The 13,806-nt window shown below is 46.8% G+C and overlaps 1 protein-coding gene across 1 annotated transcript; it reads left to right on the top strand.

Annotated features, from left to right (window-relative positions):
• Window positions 1-1,815: 1,815 nt before the first annotated feature.
• On the top strand, window positions 1,816-4,099 carry LOC115076767 (transcription factor HES-5-like). Its single transcript, XM_029578630.1, has 3 exons — window positions 1,816-1,958; window positions 2,316-2,496; window positions 3,004-4,099. Exons 1-3 carry the CDS (start codon window positions 1,899-1,901, stop codon window positions 3,261-3,263), a joined length of 501 nt encoding a protein of 166 aa, XP_029434490.1. The 5' UTR covers window positions 1,816-1,898; the 3' UTR covers window positions 3,264-4,099.
• Window positions 4,100-13,806: the final 9,707 nt, after the last annotated feature.

Raw genomic sequence — 13,806 nt, 5'->3', positions numbered from 1 at the left:
CACAAAGGGGGATCGGAGCTCATTCAGCAGCGAACAATGGCAGCCGCTGCTGCAGGAGCTGCCGGGCTCCCTCTGAGCCTTTACCTGGCCTTGGGGACTGCATGCCGGGGTCACCGGGCACAAGAATTTCTTCCCGGGTCCCCCACGTGTCATTATGGTTTTTACTTCATCCCCTTGGCCCCGAAGAGGAACCTGTATCCTTTCAGGACGCTTATGAGCGATTGCTAGGTAGTGACTGTCTAAGGGGGGGGAGGGGAGGCCGATGTAATAAGACCCTCGGCAAAACAGGCGCGGGTCATGAGCGCGGGTTTTGATCGCCGCGCCCGGCTGAAGCTGCCACCACCACAGGATGTAAAAAAAACCCAAAAACCCCCCAACAAATTATGCAAATTGCTTGCGTGCAGAAATCCCCGCACGTACAGAGAAGTGCGCGTGCCTAAGCGTGGTAAGGGCCTATGTAATAAGTGGCCGTGCTGATAATCCGCGCATAAAAACGAGCGAGCGAACAGGTCTCCCTGTTAAGTGAAAGTACGACCCTGGAAAGTATTTTAATATTTCAAATAACTGTGCTGCAGAAAACAGGGCAAATATTTTCACACTGGCACAGCGGCGAGTCTGGCGCCCAGCCGAGCACCTATCTGGATGCTCGGGTGCCGACCTAGGCACTCGGCCGGGAGCGAATGTGGACGCTCTGGCACCACTAACCTAGTCCCTCGGGCGCTGATCTCGGCGCTTGCTTGGTCACCAATCCATACCATCGGGCACCCAGAAAAGCATCCACCTAAGCTGGCCACTCGGATGCCGAGACAGGCACTCAGCTAAGTGGTTTTCAGGACGCTCGGACACCGACATAGGCCGCCCCCCCCCCCCCCCAGAGTCGGCGCTGACGCTTAACTCGTTCCCTGACCATAGCGGTAAAAAAAACCACGCACTAGCATTAGCGCGGCTCCCTGCATGGCCTATGATTAGCTTAATCCCCACCTTTCCACGCCGTTAGCGTGCATTTGCACAGGAGAAAACCGCGGGTCTGTAGGTGCGTTCGTATGCGCGGGAAAACACGCGTGCAAAGACGCACAAACCCATGGCAGCTTCAGCGCACCTGATTACATCGGCCCCTACGTAAGATACTAATCACTTTCCAGGAAGGCAGTAAAGACGCGTAATAGATAAATAAATACAGTTAGATTCTCCATTACGCCAAAGACTATGATGACGCCTTTCATGTGCATCCGTATCTTTATAACTCACTGTTTATTCAGCCTCTAGCGAGATTCATTTTTTCCCCCAAACTTATTTAATTTTCCTAATAGCTCTCATCATTAACACTCTGAATTTTTGAAGTATCTCTCATTTGTGTTCCCCTACATTTTCTTCTCTTTCCTCTCCTCCCGAGCACCCCCCCCCCCCCAAAAAAAAAATTTAAACCCCAGCGGGAGACCGTCCCCTGGCTTTCAGGCGGCGAACATCTGTACAGATGAGCTCACTTCCCGCCAGCAGCAGCCTGCAGCCACCCTGACCAAACGTGTCCTGGGGGGCGCGCTCTGAGATCTGGCACGGCAGTCACTGGTAGCCTCTTGTATCCCAGCCCCCCCCAGATCCCTAAGAGAGGGCACACTCCCCACCTGCTCCTCTGGGAAAAGTCCTCCCCCCCCCCCCCCAGCTATTCACTGGCGGGGGGGGGGCGGCCTGTGAGAATGGACGCCGGCCTCCATTGTCCTGGCGGGCGCAGGCGATTGGCTCCCGAGTGTGGGAAACTCGGAGTAGCCGGAGACCCACAGCTTCCCAGCGAGCCCCCAGCGCTATAAATACAGGGGAGAGAGGGGAGGCGAGCATCAGACTCGGGCCGGCCACCCCAGCTGCCAGCTCCACCCTCCCTGGCTGGGCCTTGGACAGGAAGAATGGCACCGTACAGCGACTTCATGGGGCTGGACAAGCTGACATCCAAGGAAAAAAACAAAGTAAGCGGCCACGCACCAGGAGAAGTTAAATCCCTTGGGCCTTTTTGAGCAATTTACGGCATAGTTAGCTCAAGATAGGGAGGAGCTCTGAGCTTTTCATGATACAATCACATCCTGCTGGTTTACAGATAACAGGGGGTGCAATAACCTTGAGCATTGAACAAGTGGAGAGAAGCAAGGAAGTTACGATAAAACAAGGGAGCTAGAACCGGGGGGAGAAGAGAAGGCTAGAGAGTAACTTAAGAGTAATCGGGGTCATTATTTACATTGTTCTATAATTGTTGCTGTGATTCAGTTATGGGCTTTGCACTCTGTGTTCAATGTTCTTTCCTTTTTTTTTAAAAAACTTTTCTGCAGCTGAGGAAGCCTGTGGTGGAAAAGATGCGCCGAGACCGCATCAACAGCAGCATCGAGCAGCTGAAGCTCTTACTGGAGAGAGAGCTGCGTGGCCAGCAGCCTAACGCCAAGCTGGAGAAAGCCGACATCCTGGAGATGGCCGTCACCTACCTGCAGCTGCACAGCCGGCCGCAGATTCAAGGTAAGGGTTTGGCTCACTTTCCTGTTCTCCCCCCCATCCCCCCCGTGCTTCGGACGTGTCCGGCTAACCCTGCCGTCCCCTTTCCTTTAGCTGTGATCTCGCTCCGGACGTGTCCGGCTAACCCTGCCGCCCCCTTCCTTCTGCCGTGATCTCGCTTCGGACGTGTCCGGCTAACCCTGCCGCCCCTTCCTTTAGCCGTGATCTCGCTTCGGACGTGTCTGGCTAACCCTGCCGCCCCTTCCTTCTGCCGTGATCTCGCTTCGGACGTGTCCGGCTAACCCTGCCGCCCCTTCCTTGAGCTGTGATCTCGCTTCAGACGTGTCCGGCTAACCCTGCTGCCCCTTCCTTGAGCTGTGATCTCGCTTCGGACGTGTCCGGCTAACCCTGCTGCCCCTTCCTTGAGCTGTGATCTCGCTTCGGACGTGTCCGGCTAACCCTGCTGCCCCTTCCTTGAGCTGTGATCTCGCTTCGGACGTGTCCGGCTAACCCTGCCGCCCTTTCCTTTAGCTGTGATCTCGCTGCACAAGAACACGCAGATGGAGTTCAAGGAGGGCTACAGCAGATGCTTCGAGGAGGTGCTGCACTTTCTGTCCTTCCAGAAAGTGCAGACGGACACCCAGGCCAAGCTGCTCGACCACTTCCAGATGAGCCAGAGCGCCGCGGCCCCGGAGCTGCCGGGCCATGCAGCCACCCACTCCAGCCGCAAGCCAACAGCCGTGGCCAGCGGCGGCGGCAGCAGCAGTAGCCCATTCTGGAGGCCCTGGTAGACCGACCCGCTGCTTCACTCCAGAGGAAACGGGGGCTCCAGGAGACGCACCTGCCCCATCCTCTTCCTCCTGTAGGGAACTTTATTTTCCTCCTTATGCATTGATTAACAAATAGAGCGCCTTCCAGTTGATTCTCTTAGCTGCTGGAGACTCTCCTAGGATGTAACGCGGCGCTCTGTTTGCTTTCTGGTACAGCATTGTGCTCTTTTGGTCTTCCTGCACACAGGCTTGTGCTGTGAATCTTCATAGTGAAGAAACTCTGCTAGGTGTTTACATTAAATGTTGTCATTGTAACTTTGCTGGAAAGTTTCCCATGCTCGTCAGATTGTAAAATCGTCAACATGTCTAGGTATGGGTAGGAGAGAATTCTCCAGACGGGCTTGTAAAAGCGTCAGGCTTTGTGTCCGGCTAAATAATAACCCGCATTGCCGCAATGTTTCTCGTCCAGCGCTGCCTGTTTTTCTTGCAGAGCTGCGGGGGATATAAGATCCTACCCAAAGAAACTTTTGTTGCTGGTAAGATCTGTAGATGGGGTTATTGAGAAAAGTATGTGGAATATTTCAACATGTTGCTGTTTTGTTATGAAGATAGCAGCGCCTGCTTTATACTAAAGATGACGCGGTTCTGTCAGATTTTATAGAAATGTGATACATTTGGAAATGACGAATGGATTTTATTTGATGTGCTTCTATGATCATCATTATGATTTCGGGGGTTGCGTGGTGGAGGGAGTGTTTATTGTTATATAAGGACAAGGTCCTGGTTTCTGCATACTGTGTATGCATCGGTAAATGTCACATGCATTTGAGAAGATAAAATTGAAGTTTATATTCAAACGTTGTCTGTCTCTTTTTTTCCCACGGTCGATTGATTTATTAACCCACACAAATTCCCTAAACCAACCAGTGCTGCACCCCTGAGGCCAAACAAAATTTAACACAAATTGAAATCCTGTTTTTGGAATTAGGTACCTCACAGATCTGGGCAGAGAACTGAATCTGAAATAGCAGCTAGAGATTTCTTTATAACGTCACTCTGTGATGCCATAGCTTGCTCGGAGACCAGGGCAAGATTGATGCTCCTCTAACATTGCTTTGCAACTCATGGAAAAAAAAAAAAAAGTGTTCCTGGGTAAATACATTTTCCTGTTACTACTAAGCAGGCGTTTCTTTGTTTCTCGGTGTAATATAAGAGAAGTACACATAGAAACACAGTAAGTGTGCAGTGCTTCCCTCTACCTCCACAAGACCTTTAGCTGTGCTGGCACAGTTAGTTATGTAAATCTGCCCAGTGGCTAACAGGAGTCATTTATACAGCAGGGAATTCCTGGCCTAGCCTTTATGATAAGGGGAGCCTCCAGGGTCTCTCCCTAGTTAGGGGGAAGGGTAGAGGGGCTTACATTTGTATTAAGTGAATGGGGGGATGGGGGCCCCCCAGAGAGAAGCTCCTCCTCCTGAGGCAGCGTGCAGGGCACAAAGCACACGCCAGAAGCCACGCCCACAGATCTGGATGACGCAATCTCCTTGCCTAATTTCCCCTCCCCCAGTTTAACTCTGACCATTTTGTGCCGGGTAAATGCTGGGCTCATGCGTGTCCTTTTACTCAGGCTGGGGCAGGGGGGGAAAGGCACGTGCAATAGTCAGACCATGTTGTTACGTGGGCATACACAGGTTTACCCGCCTAAAAAGCTTTGATTCTTGCACCCAGGGAGGGTAATTTCCAGGAGGGTGCAAAACGGCACAAGCACACAAAATTCTGCAAGGAGTTGAAAAACTGCGCATTGTTTTATAAAAGTGCATGTGAGTGTTCTATGTATTCAGTAATTGTTCCGCATGCATATTCGCCCCCAGTTTGTGCGCAGAAGGTTGATGTTTTATAAAGTTAACGAATGCATGCACATATCCTGCTTATGGAGAATATCTGCTCCTGCATTTCCAAGCACCAGTTCGCAGAGACCTCTGCCACCTACACCCTCCAGCCAAAGGTTGAGGACAAAAGAGAAATTAGATTTGATATCCACAACTTGGATCAGCAGGCGTAATAGCTTGCACGCTCACCTAAATGCCCGAGTACTTACATCCCACCCAGGACCTCCCTCTTTATACACACTTATTTTCCTGCGTGGCTGCTACAGTACACGTGCACTCTCGCCCTTCTGGAATTTTGCTTACCGTGCACACAGGTTATGTTCGTATAGGCCAACTTTACACGCACAAGACCCTGCTTAGGTCTTAGGAAATAACCCCCTTAAAATATCAAGTTGGTCCGATAAAAAGGGATCGCCTTATTTTATTTTTTTTTGTTTGTTCACCTTTATGTCCGCACATTCAAGTGGATTCATAGGGAAACCCCACTGATTATCCACAAGCAGAATAATTATAGCCCTTGGGAAGTGACTTTTAGCTCTATTTGAGTGGCATCTAGCATAAGATGGCTCAGGAGATGCTGAATGTGGGGTTCAAAATGTATTTGTAGGTGCCCAGTGCTTGTAGGTTAACTCTTTGGTGCCAAGGGTTTGAATAATACAAATATGGAACTACTAGTAGGAGCCTGATCCAAATGCCAAAGGGGTAATGACCCTCTCTAGGGTATAACTTAGAGAGAGCACAGACCTGCTAAGAGACAATGATGAAGCTTCGGTTTCTTAACACATTAAATGACAGCAGGAGAAGGGCAAAATGGCCCATCCTACATTTATTTTCTGATGTATCGCTAGCAGGAACTAGAGATCTCCCTTTTACTTGTCTGCAAATATGCCTTAGTGTGAAACTTTGGCATTGTATATCGCAATTCAAGCCAACCCCCTGGACTTGGACTATCAGCAATTTGAGGAGAAGGAACATCAGCTTGGCCAATTTCTCACTGCCAAGCTGAACAGCTTCTGTAAGCCATACGCGTTACAACAAGAACTATACACGTCCTAGGAACTGTAGGTTGCTCTTGGATTTCACTGAAATGAAAACCAAACTGATAAGATCTCATTAGTGGCTGGCCTTCCTGGAACTGCTCCCTCAAAAAAGTTGAATAGTTCAGAGATGAGTTTTTGATTCACCTCTGCCACAGCTGGGCAAGGTTGAGATGTAGTAATCATGCTTTCTGTTTTGTGCTTTTGAAAAATCATCATTCCATATAGCTTAAAAACGGCCTCTGAGACGGTGTACAAGAGGTAAAGAGGCACATACTGCCATCTACTGGAAAAGATCGAGCAGGAAAAGGTGGATGTGCTTACCATATCAGCTGTTCATGACCCTATGGATCTTTAAAATAACCACCAGGCCTGGACAAAACTGGATCATTCCAGCTATAACGTATTCTTGCACGTTATGAAAATGAGATGCTTGGGTTCAATGTCAGGCCAATCTGCAGATAGCACAGGTAGATTCTTTGCAATTTGGGATGCAGGTGTCCTAGGTAGATTTTCAGGCTGGGATTATAGGTATCAATCTATAAAGTAATTCTTACTAGAAAACTGAGCTGGCAGAGCCAGAGCAGAAATAGAAAGTCTGTATTCTGTTTTCACAAAGTTTCCTTCTCCTGTAAATATGTACTGAATTACGATTGCGTTTAGAAAATTATACGTAAGTGACATATTTTTAAATTACTGATGTAATTTTTTTATTGTCTTTTGAAATATTTGATCAGGCTGCAAGCCGCTTTAGGTTGAACCTTGGTTGAAGTAAGGCAGTATAAGAGAGTAATGTGCAGTAACAATGTCGGAGTCTGACCCTTCTGGCTCATTCATTGCTATTAAAAGTCTAAAGCTTCAGGATGCAGAGACAGCACTCAACACCCCTCCTTCTAAAAGCCTGGCAACATCAGTGGAAAGGAAGCAGCTGCCTTCAGCAGTGACAGAAGCGATGGCCCTTGTGTGGAAAATCACAGAGAATGTTCAAAACGCAAAGGAAGACTTGAAAAAAAATCTTTACAGCGTTTCCCATAAAAGGATATACCTATTTATTTAATTGTATGCTTGCCTATTACCTCTTAAACTTTCCTAATCGTTCCTCCTACTTAGAGTAAATACAGAGCCACGACTTTAGGGGGCAAACCTCGAGTAAGCAGACGAACCAATCTACAGGCAAACGAGGAAGAGAGGAAAAGCTGGAACCCGCTCACTGGCCCTGTGGAGGTCGGAGGTCGGAGGGTGCATCTCCAAGGAAAAGTCTGTTTCCTTCCGAGACGTAAAGCTGAATGATGAATTCTTATGAAACACAAATCACTTTTTCTTCCTGGTGTGTACGGCTGTGTCCGTATTTAAAAATAAATCTTACAGAGTGAGGCGTGCCGAGGAAGGCCTTAGGATCCAGTTTGAGCCACCAAGCTGGGAAGAAGAAAGGCCATACGGGGGCCAAAGGTCCATCAAGCCCGGCCTCCTTCCTCTGATGGTGGCCAATCCAGGACCCCAAAGAATACATCCAATGCAAGAAGTCACCTGAGGCCAGGGGAGCAGGAATTCTAACCACAGCAGATAACGTTTTTTGCTGGAATCCAGAGTTGTTGGTTTTTTGTTTTTTTTTTTTATAAATAAAATAAATTATTTTGAAAAATCGGAAGTAGTGCTCTTATCTTGTTATTGCTGTTTGAGTGCTATCCCTGACAGTGACCCAGTTGGGCCCATTCCTGCAGTCTTTATCATCTTCCATGTACTGCTCTACAGTACATGGAGCAGCAGCCACCTCTGGGGTGCACTGCCCAGCTTCCCACCTTGGTACTTAATCTGCATGACCGCTCCCCAGAGGAGAGAGAATGTCCAGTTCAGTGTAAGCTGAATAGAAGGAGCCATCGATAGCCAAGCAGATGAACTGCTTACCTACCTTTATCACTCTCATCATGATTTGTACAGCATACACCAAATGTATGCAGCGATGGACAGACACACAGAATGGACACTCCCTGCTCCTTGGAGCTTACAATCTAGGAAAGACAGACAGACAGACAGACAGACTTCACAATGAAAAACCTTGGGTAAGAGACGGCAAACCATAACTGAGAAGCTTTAAGCAGAAGGGATACATTTATTTAAAACATTTATATTCCACATGTAATAACTTTGTTATGCTAAGCGGAGGAGGAGCAACTTTTAAGAGAGCAACATCAGATTCAGAGAGAGAGAGCTCTGGTTATGTAAATGGTTCCTACTCCCACTTTTTAAATGAAAAGTTATTCAACAACTTACATTATATCTGCGCTTTCCTTGAAACATTTCCAGATCCCAATGCCGTATCCGATAAGTCCTTTGTCAGCTCAAAGTAAATCTCTTTGTTGCTCACAGTAAATGTACAGAGAAGTAGGAATTTTAAAAAGTATATTTTATCCAGAAATAGCTACAACCTTTAATAATGGCAGAGGTTAGTGTTTGCATTTGTGTAGACATCTGGGGTGCGGTAATCCAAAAGAGCTGTATGTGATGGGGGGTGACTGACTGGGACCTTAGGGTGACAGTGTCCGGTGATCTGAAGGCAGCAAACAATGTGACAAGGTGACAGATAAATCCAGCAGAATGCTGGGCTGCATAGAGAGAGGAATAAGCAGGAAGAAAAAGGAGGTGATAATCCCCTTGTAGCCACAGAGGTGATAATCCCAGTAGCCACAGAGGCATTCACGGAGCGGGATGCCAGTGGCCAGTGGTAGGTGTCCACCTTCACGGAGCGGAAGGATGGAGGGCTGTCATCTCCCAATTAAATAAATAATAAAAAAACCCAGGGATGGGATCCATCAGTTCTAGAGGACGCATATAAAGAGCAGGTAGTAAAACACTGCATGGAGCGGCAGTAGCCACAGAGGCATTAACGGAGCGGGATGCCAGTGGCCGGTGGTAGGTGTCCACCTTCACAGAGTAGAAGGATGAAGGGCATCCATCTCCCAATTAAAAAAAGAAAAGAAAAAAAAGAAAAAAAAACAGGGATGGGTTCATGGGCTTATAGGTATTACCAATTATTAGGCTTTTCAATATTTGATGATAGTTAATGTGACTTTCAAGGCATTCTTCACTTTCGGTGCATGTCCGGCATGACTCCTTGCTTCAATGACAGGGGAAAAGAAAAACTGATACTTCACACATTTCCAGCATTGCCCTCTGCTTCATGGCAGAGAGCTATGCTGCCGCTTACCCAACTAATCAAACTTAATATTTCACTTGGAAGCAGCTCCAGCACTGCTCTCTACATTAATGGTGGGGGTGAAAAGGGAATTAGAACATAAGGTTACTAAGAGCCAAGAGAAACAGTTAAGTATGAGAACAAATGTGTGAAGCTTGCTGGGCAGACTGGATGGACCGGTTGGTCTTCTTCTGCCGTCATTTCTATGTTTCTATGTTTCTATGTTTCTATGTACAGGGCCTTGGTGAGACCTCACCTGGAGTACTGGGTTCAGTTCTGGAGACCGCATCTCAAAGGAGACAGAGGCAGGATGGAGGTGGCCCAGAGAAGGGCAACCAAATTGGTGTGGGGTCTGTATCAGAAGACATGATGAGAGGCTGAAGGATGTGAATATGTATAACCCTGGAAGAGAGGAGGTGCAGGGGAGATAAGATAGAGAACTTCAGATACCTGAAAGGTTTTAATGATTAACAATCGATTAAACCTTTTCTGATGGAAAGAAATCAGCAGAACTAGGGGTCACGAAATGAAACTCCAGGGAGGACGACTCAGAACCAACGTCAGGAAATATTTCCTCACGGCGAGGGTGGTGGAGGCCTGGAACGCCCTTTGGGAAGAGGTGATATGGACGAAACAGTCAACAAATTTAAAAAAGGCCTGGGATAAACAGTGCGGATCCCTAAAGGCTGGAGATTGGAAATGAGGGAAAGGGGGCATGGGGGTAATCTGCAGGGGCAGCAGTTAGTACCCCTAACAGAAGACATGGGGATTACTACCCTTACCCAATTAGCTTTCATGCTTTTCATGCAACCGCAACATCTCTCTCGCTTCAGCAAGGGTGGGGGGAATTGGATTCAGGCGGCAGCCAACGCTGGGTCCTGACTTTTACAGTCCGGGGTGCTGATTCGCAGACACTAGGGGTACAAAGCTCAGGGATACTTCTATGGCCAAGTCCAAAAGCAAAGCGCGTTCAAGCGGCAGCAGTGTCTGAATTATCAGGAAGGCTGCTCACCCCCTAAAAACGTTGCCAGCGGTAATTTTGTTATGGGTTTAACTGTACAAAGCCCTTTCTCCGCTTTTCCTGAAAATACAAATTTCATTAAACAATAATTCATGTTTTTACATTAAGAATCCTATTACAAGTCCTGGAGTCTTGTTAGACAACGCTTTATCTTTTTGTCCACATATCGAATCAGTGATTAAACGGGTCCTAGCTGGTCTTAAAAAGCTCGGGCCCGCCCGTATCACAAGCCTCTAGTTTTCCAGCTTTATGTGGACCTTCAGGCCCCACAACTGCTGCTGAATGCGTCGCCACGTTTAATTGCAGGTTTAAAGCGCTGTGATCGCATCTCTCCAGTTCTGATTGACCTGCACTGGCTTTCTGTTAATGAGAGAATCACATATAAGAACGGCACGACTATTTTTAAGGTGGTTAATGATCAGTCCTGTCCATGGTCTAATGCTACTTTGAAAATGTGTCAACCATCTAGAGCCCTATGGTCCTCTCAGAGGGGTCTTCTGGACATTCCTTCCCCTAAGCTGGCATAACCACGTCTTACGCGAGAATCTGCTTCCTCTGTTGCTGCTCCAGTCCTCTGGAACCCTTTTCCTATGCAGCTCCAATTATCTGACTCGGTTAAAACATTCAGAGGCCTTTTGAAAACTTTTTATTTAAATTAGCTTATTTGTAATTTTATTTACCTTTATTGCATTTTATTTATTTCTGTTTTAATGTATGTCATGTTGTCATATTTTATGCACATATTATTCTACATCGCCTAGACCTGTTCCAGTGTTAGGTGATTAACAAACTTTAATAAATGTAAATGTAAAGTTGCTTTGTTTTGGTTGTAAACATTATTACCCTAAACATAAGGCTTGGGGGTAACCACGGAGCGGCAATTACTACCAAAAGAAACTTGCTGGGCAGAGTGGCTGGACCACTTGGTCTTTTTCTGCCGTCATTACTATGTTACATTAGGAATGCATTAATTACACTCTGCTGATTATATACTGCTTGTATATAAAACGTTTTACCACCAGGTGGCTCCCGTGGCTCTCAGAACAATGGCCCTATTTCGAAAACTCACAGGAAAAATTCGTTTTCAGGCCATCACAAATCTTTACCACTCCTCAGAGGGGTGAGGTACAATCTCACTAAGATTTTAATTTGCATGGACATTGAATTTGAAGAAACAGAACACACAACATCATTTTTACAGACTTTATGGCTGTAAAAATGCTTTTTGCTCTTTTTTTTTTTTTTTACTGTCAGTACTGTCAGTACATTTTTTTTTTTTTACTGTCAGTACATTTACTGACGGTTGGCACTTGGATGCGTAGAAATAAAGGTCAGCAAACAAGGTGATACCCTTTGTCTAGACTAACTTAATACTCTGGCGACTGACTTTCCGAAGTTCTGCTCCTGAGGAACATTTTGAAAAAGATGCATTGCCAATATAATGGGAAACATTCCAGACGCCTGATGCTGTAAGAGAAGGTGGGCTGGATCACATTTTTTTTCCCCTTATTCACGGTATTTATCATCAGACTTATGCATTGCAATTCTGAAACCCCCCTCTAGTGGTAAAACTAAAAGCCGGCCTATAGATAAGTGAAGATCCGGTCACAAGCTTAGGTAGCCAGAGAAAAGAGCAACTCCTCTCACACAAGGCGTTGTACCTGGACGCCTGGTTACAGGAGGTAGCGCAACGTGGCAGTTCCACTGAAAACCACAAAGCTTCTAACCAGAAGAGAGAAAGGGGCAAGAATCATGTTTAATAAGAAGAAAAGCCATCAGGCTATGCTGTGTGCCAAGTGCTTTCCTGCGCTGTGCAGAGCATCTACAGCTTGTAGTGCTGCTTTTTTTTTTTTTTTTTTTAACGGTCGTGGCAGTTTCGAGGCCCTTAGTAATGGTGCTATTAACTTACTGTGATTTAGCTTCTGAGTTTTAACGTGCAGATTGAAATAGCAATGTTATTATTAGGCTTCTCTATAAAGCTGGCAGTTACAGGGTGAAGAGCTGAGTGCATCTAGCGGCCTGGTCTTGGGTCATTCAGACTTAGGATGAAACTTCAAAGTGAAAAGGTAGCAGAGGATGGAAACCACTTTTCAGTTTACTCTCCTGATGCACTTCCTCTCTTTGAGGCCGATAGGCTAGTAAAGGCCTGCTCTTCTAAGAAATGGGAAGGAAAAACTTCAGAAGGAAAAGCTGTTGCAAAAGAAGACTGCTGCGGTAAGGAGCGCTGTGCTCCTGAGAGAGAGTGAGTCGCTAACAGGAGGTTTATTACCTTGCAAGCTCTGCTGGAAATGCTACTGCCTAAGGATGCAAGCTGAGGGAAATGGCAAAGAAAATCACCCCTATAGACCTCTCAACGTGGCCGCCGCTCCTCCTGCTCTCTCTGCGAGGCCACTCCTGTTGTTGGCCTCTTCCTATGTCTCACACACACGCCTCCCCTTGTCCTTCAAGATGGTGGGGTGTCCCTAGGTAAATATTGGGGGCAACAACAGTAACTCCGTCCCCTTCTCCTGGTGAGCGTGGAGACCGTGAGCCAGCACTCGTTCATAGTCCCGTGGCGACCCCAACTCACACTCTTTCCATGATTCATGTTCACTGACTAGGTTAGATTTGTTTCAGGCAAAATGGCACAAGGAACCCAAGATTTAGTCTGCTGATGGAGTTTAGATGCCCAAAGATTTAATTTCCTGAAATACTGGGAAAGGGAAAAAAAATATCCACAAAAAAAAAAAAAAGTGTGCATGCAACAACTTTTGCAAGAAAAGCACCTGTAAAACTTTCACCCGAGTTCTTAAATGTCACGTTTGACCAAAACGTCCCCAGCGGGTTTTGCAGAACTGCAAGCATTGGGAGCTCTCTGACTTGCAGACGCTGTAGTAATGATAAACAGCGCAGCTGAGAGTGGTAACTTTGTATGAGCCTGAAACTGTAGGTGTGTTTTTCCGCTCCCTTGGTGCCTGCACACCCTGCAAAGGAAAGTTTACTTTTCTTTGTACGCCTTCACGGTAACCCAAACCTTTGCAACGCTGCGTCTGATGTGGCTTCCTGAAGCAGTCTCCTGGCTGAGAAAGGTTGAGGAGGCTGCACAGGCAGCAGGGAGAGAGCAAAAGAGAAGAAAAACAAGCCCATGACTTCTTAGAGGCTGCAAGAAACATCACTTACTGGCTTCTCGGTGGTGTTGCTGCTTTTTTGAGAGGAGGGGGCCAGGAAAGAGTCATTCGCTTATCTCATTTTTTTTTCTTCTAGTGTATTTGATTTCCTGTAGTTATCGATGTGGTTTCATTTTTGGAAAGAATGCATGGGAACCCAAACTAACCCTGCTTCCCCCTCCTGCCCTCACATGTTTTAGGGCTCGGTGCATCTTCCTCACTGGTGGTCGGACAAATACAAAATCACCAAGCACAGTAATCCATGCATGTTCCAAAGG

Source organism: Rhinatrema bivittatum, chromosome 15 (genome assembly GCF_901001135.1).
Source record: "Rhinatrema bivittatum chromosome 15, aRhiBiv1.1, whole genome shotgun sequence".
Classification (NCBI taxonomy): domain Eukaryota; kingdom Metazoa; phylum Chordata; class Amphibia; order Gymnophiona; family Rhinatrematidae; genus Rhinatrema; species Rhinatrema bivittatum.
Note: the sequence above shows the minus strand (reverse complement) of the source record. Positions and strands in the feature narration are given on the sequence as shown.

Bases quoted from the DNA above. Each gene is read 5' to 3' on its own strand.
- LOC115076767 (XM_029578630.1), top strand. From the start codon at position 1,899: ATGGCACCGTACAGCGACTTCATGGGGCTGGACAAGCTGACATCCAAG. The intron at 1,959-2,315 runs GTAAGCGGCCAC...ACTTTTCTGCAG, and splicing joins CATCCAAGGAAAAAAACAAA to CTGAGGAAGCCTGTGGTGGA. The intron at 2,497-3,003 runs GTAAGGGTTTGG...CCTTTCCTTTAG, and splicing joins CAGCCGGCCGCAGATTCAAG to CTGTGATCTCGCTGCACAAG.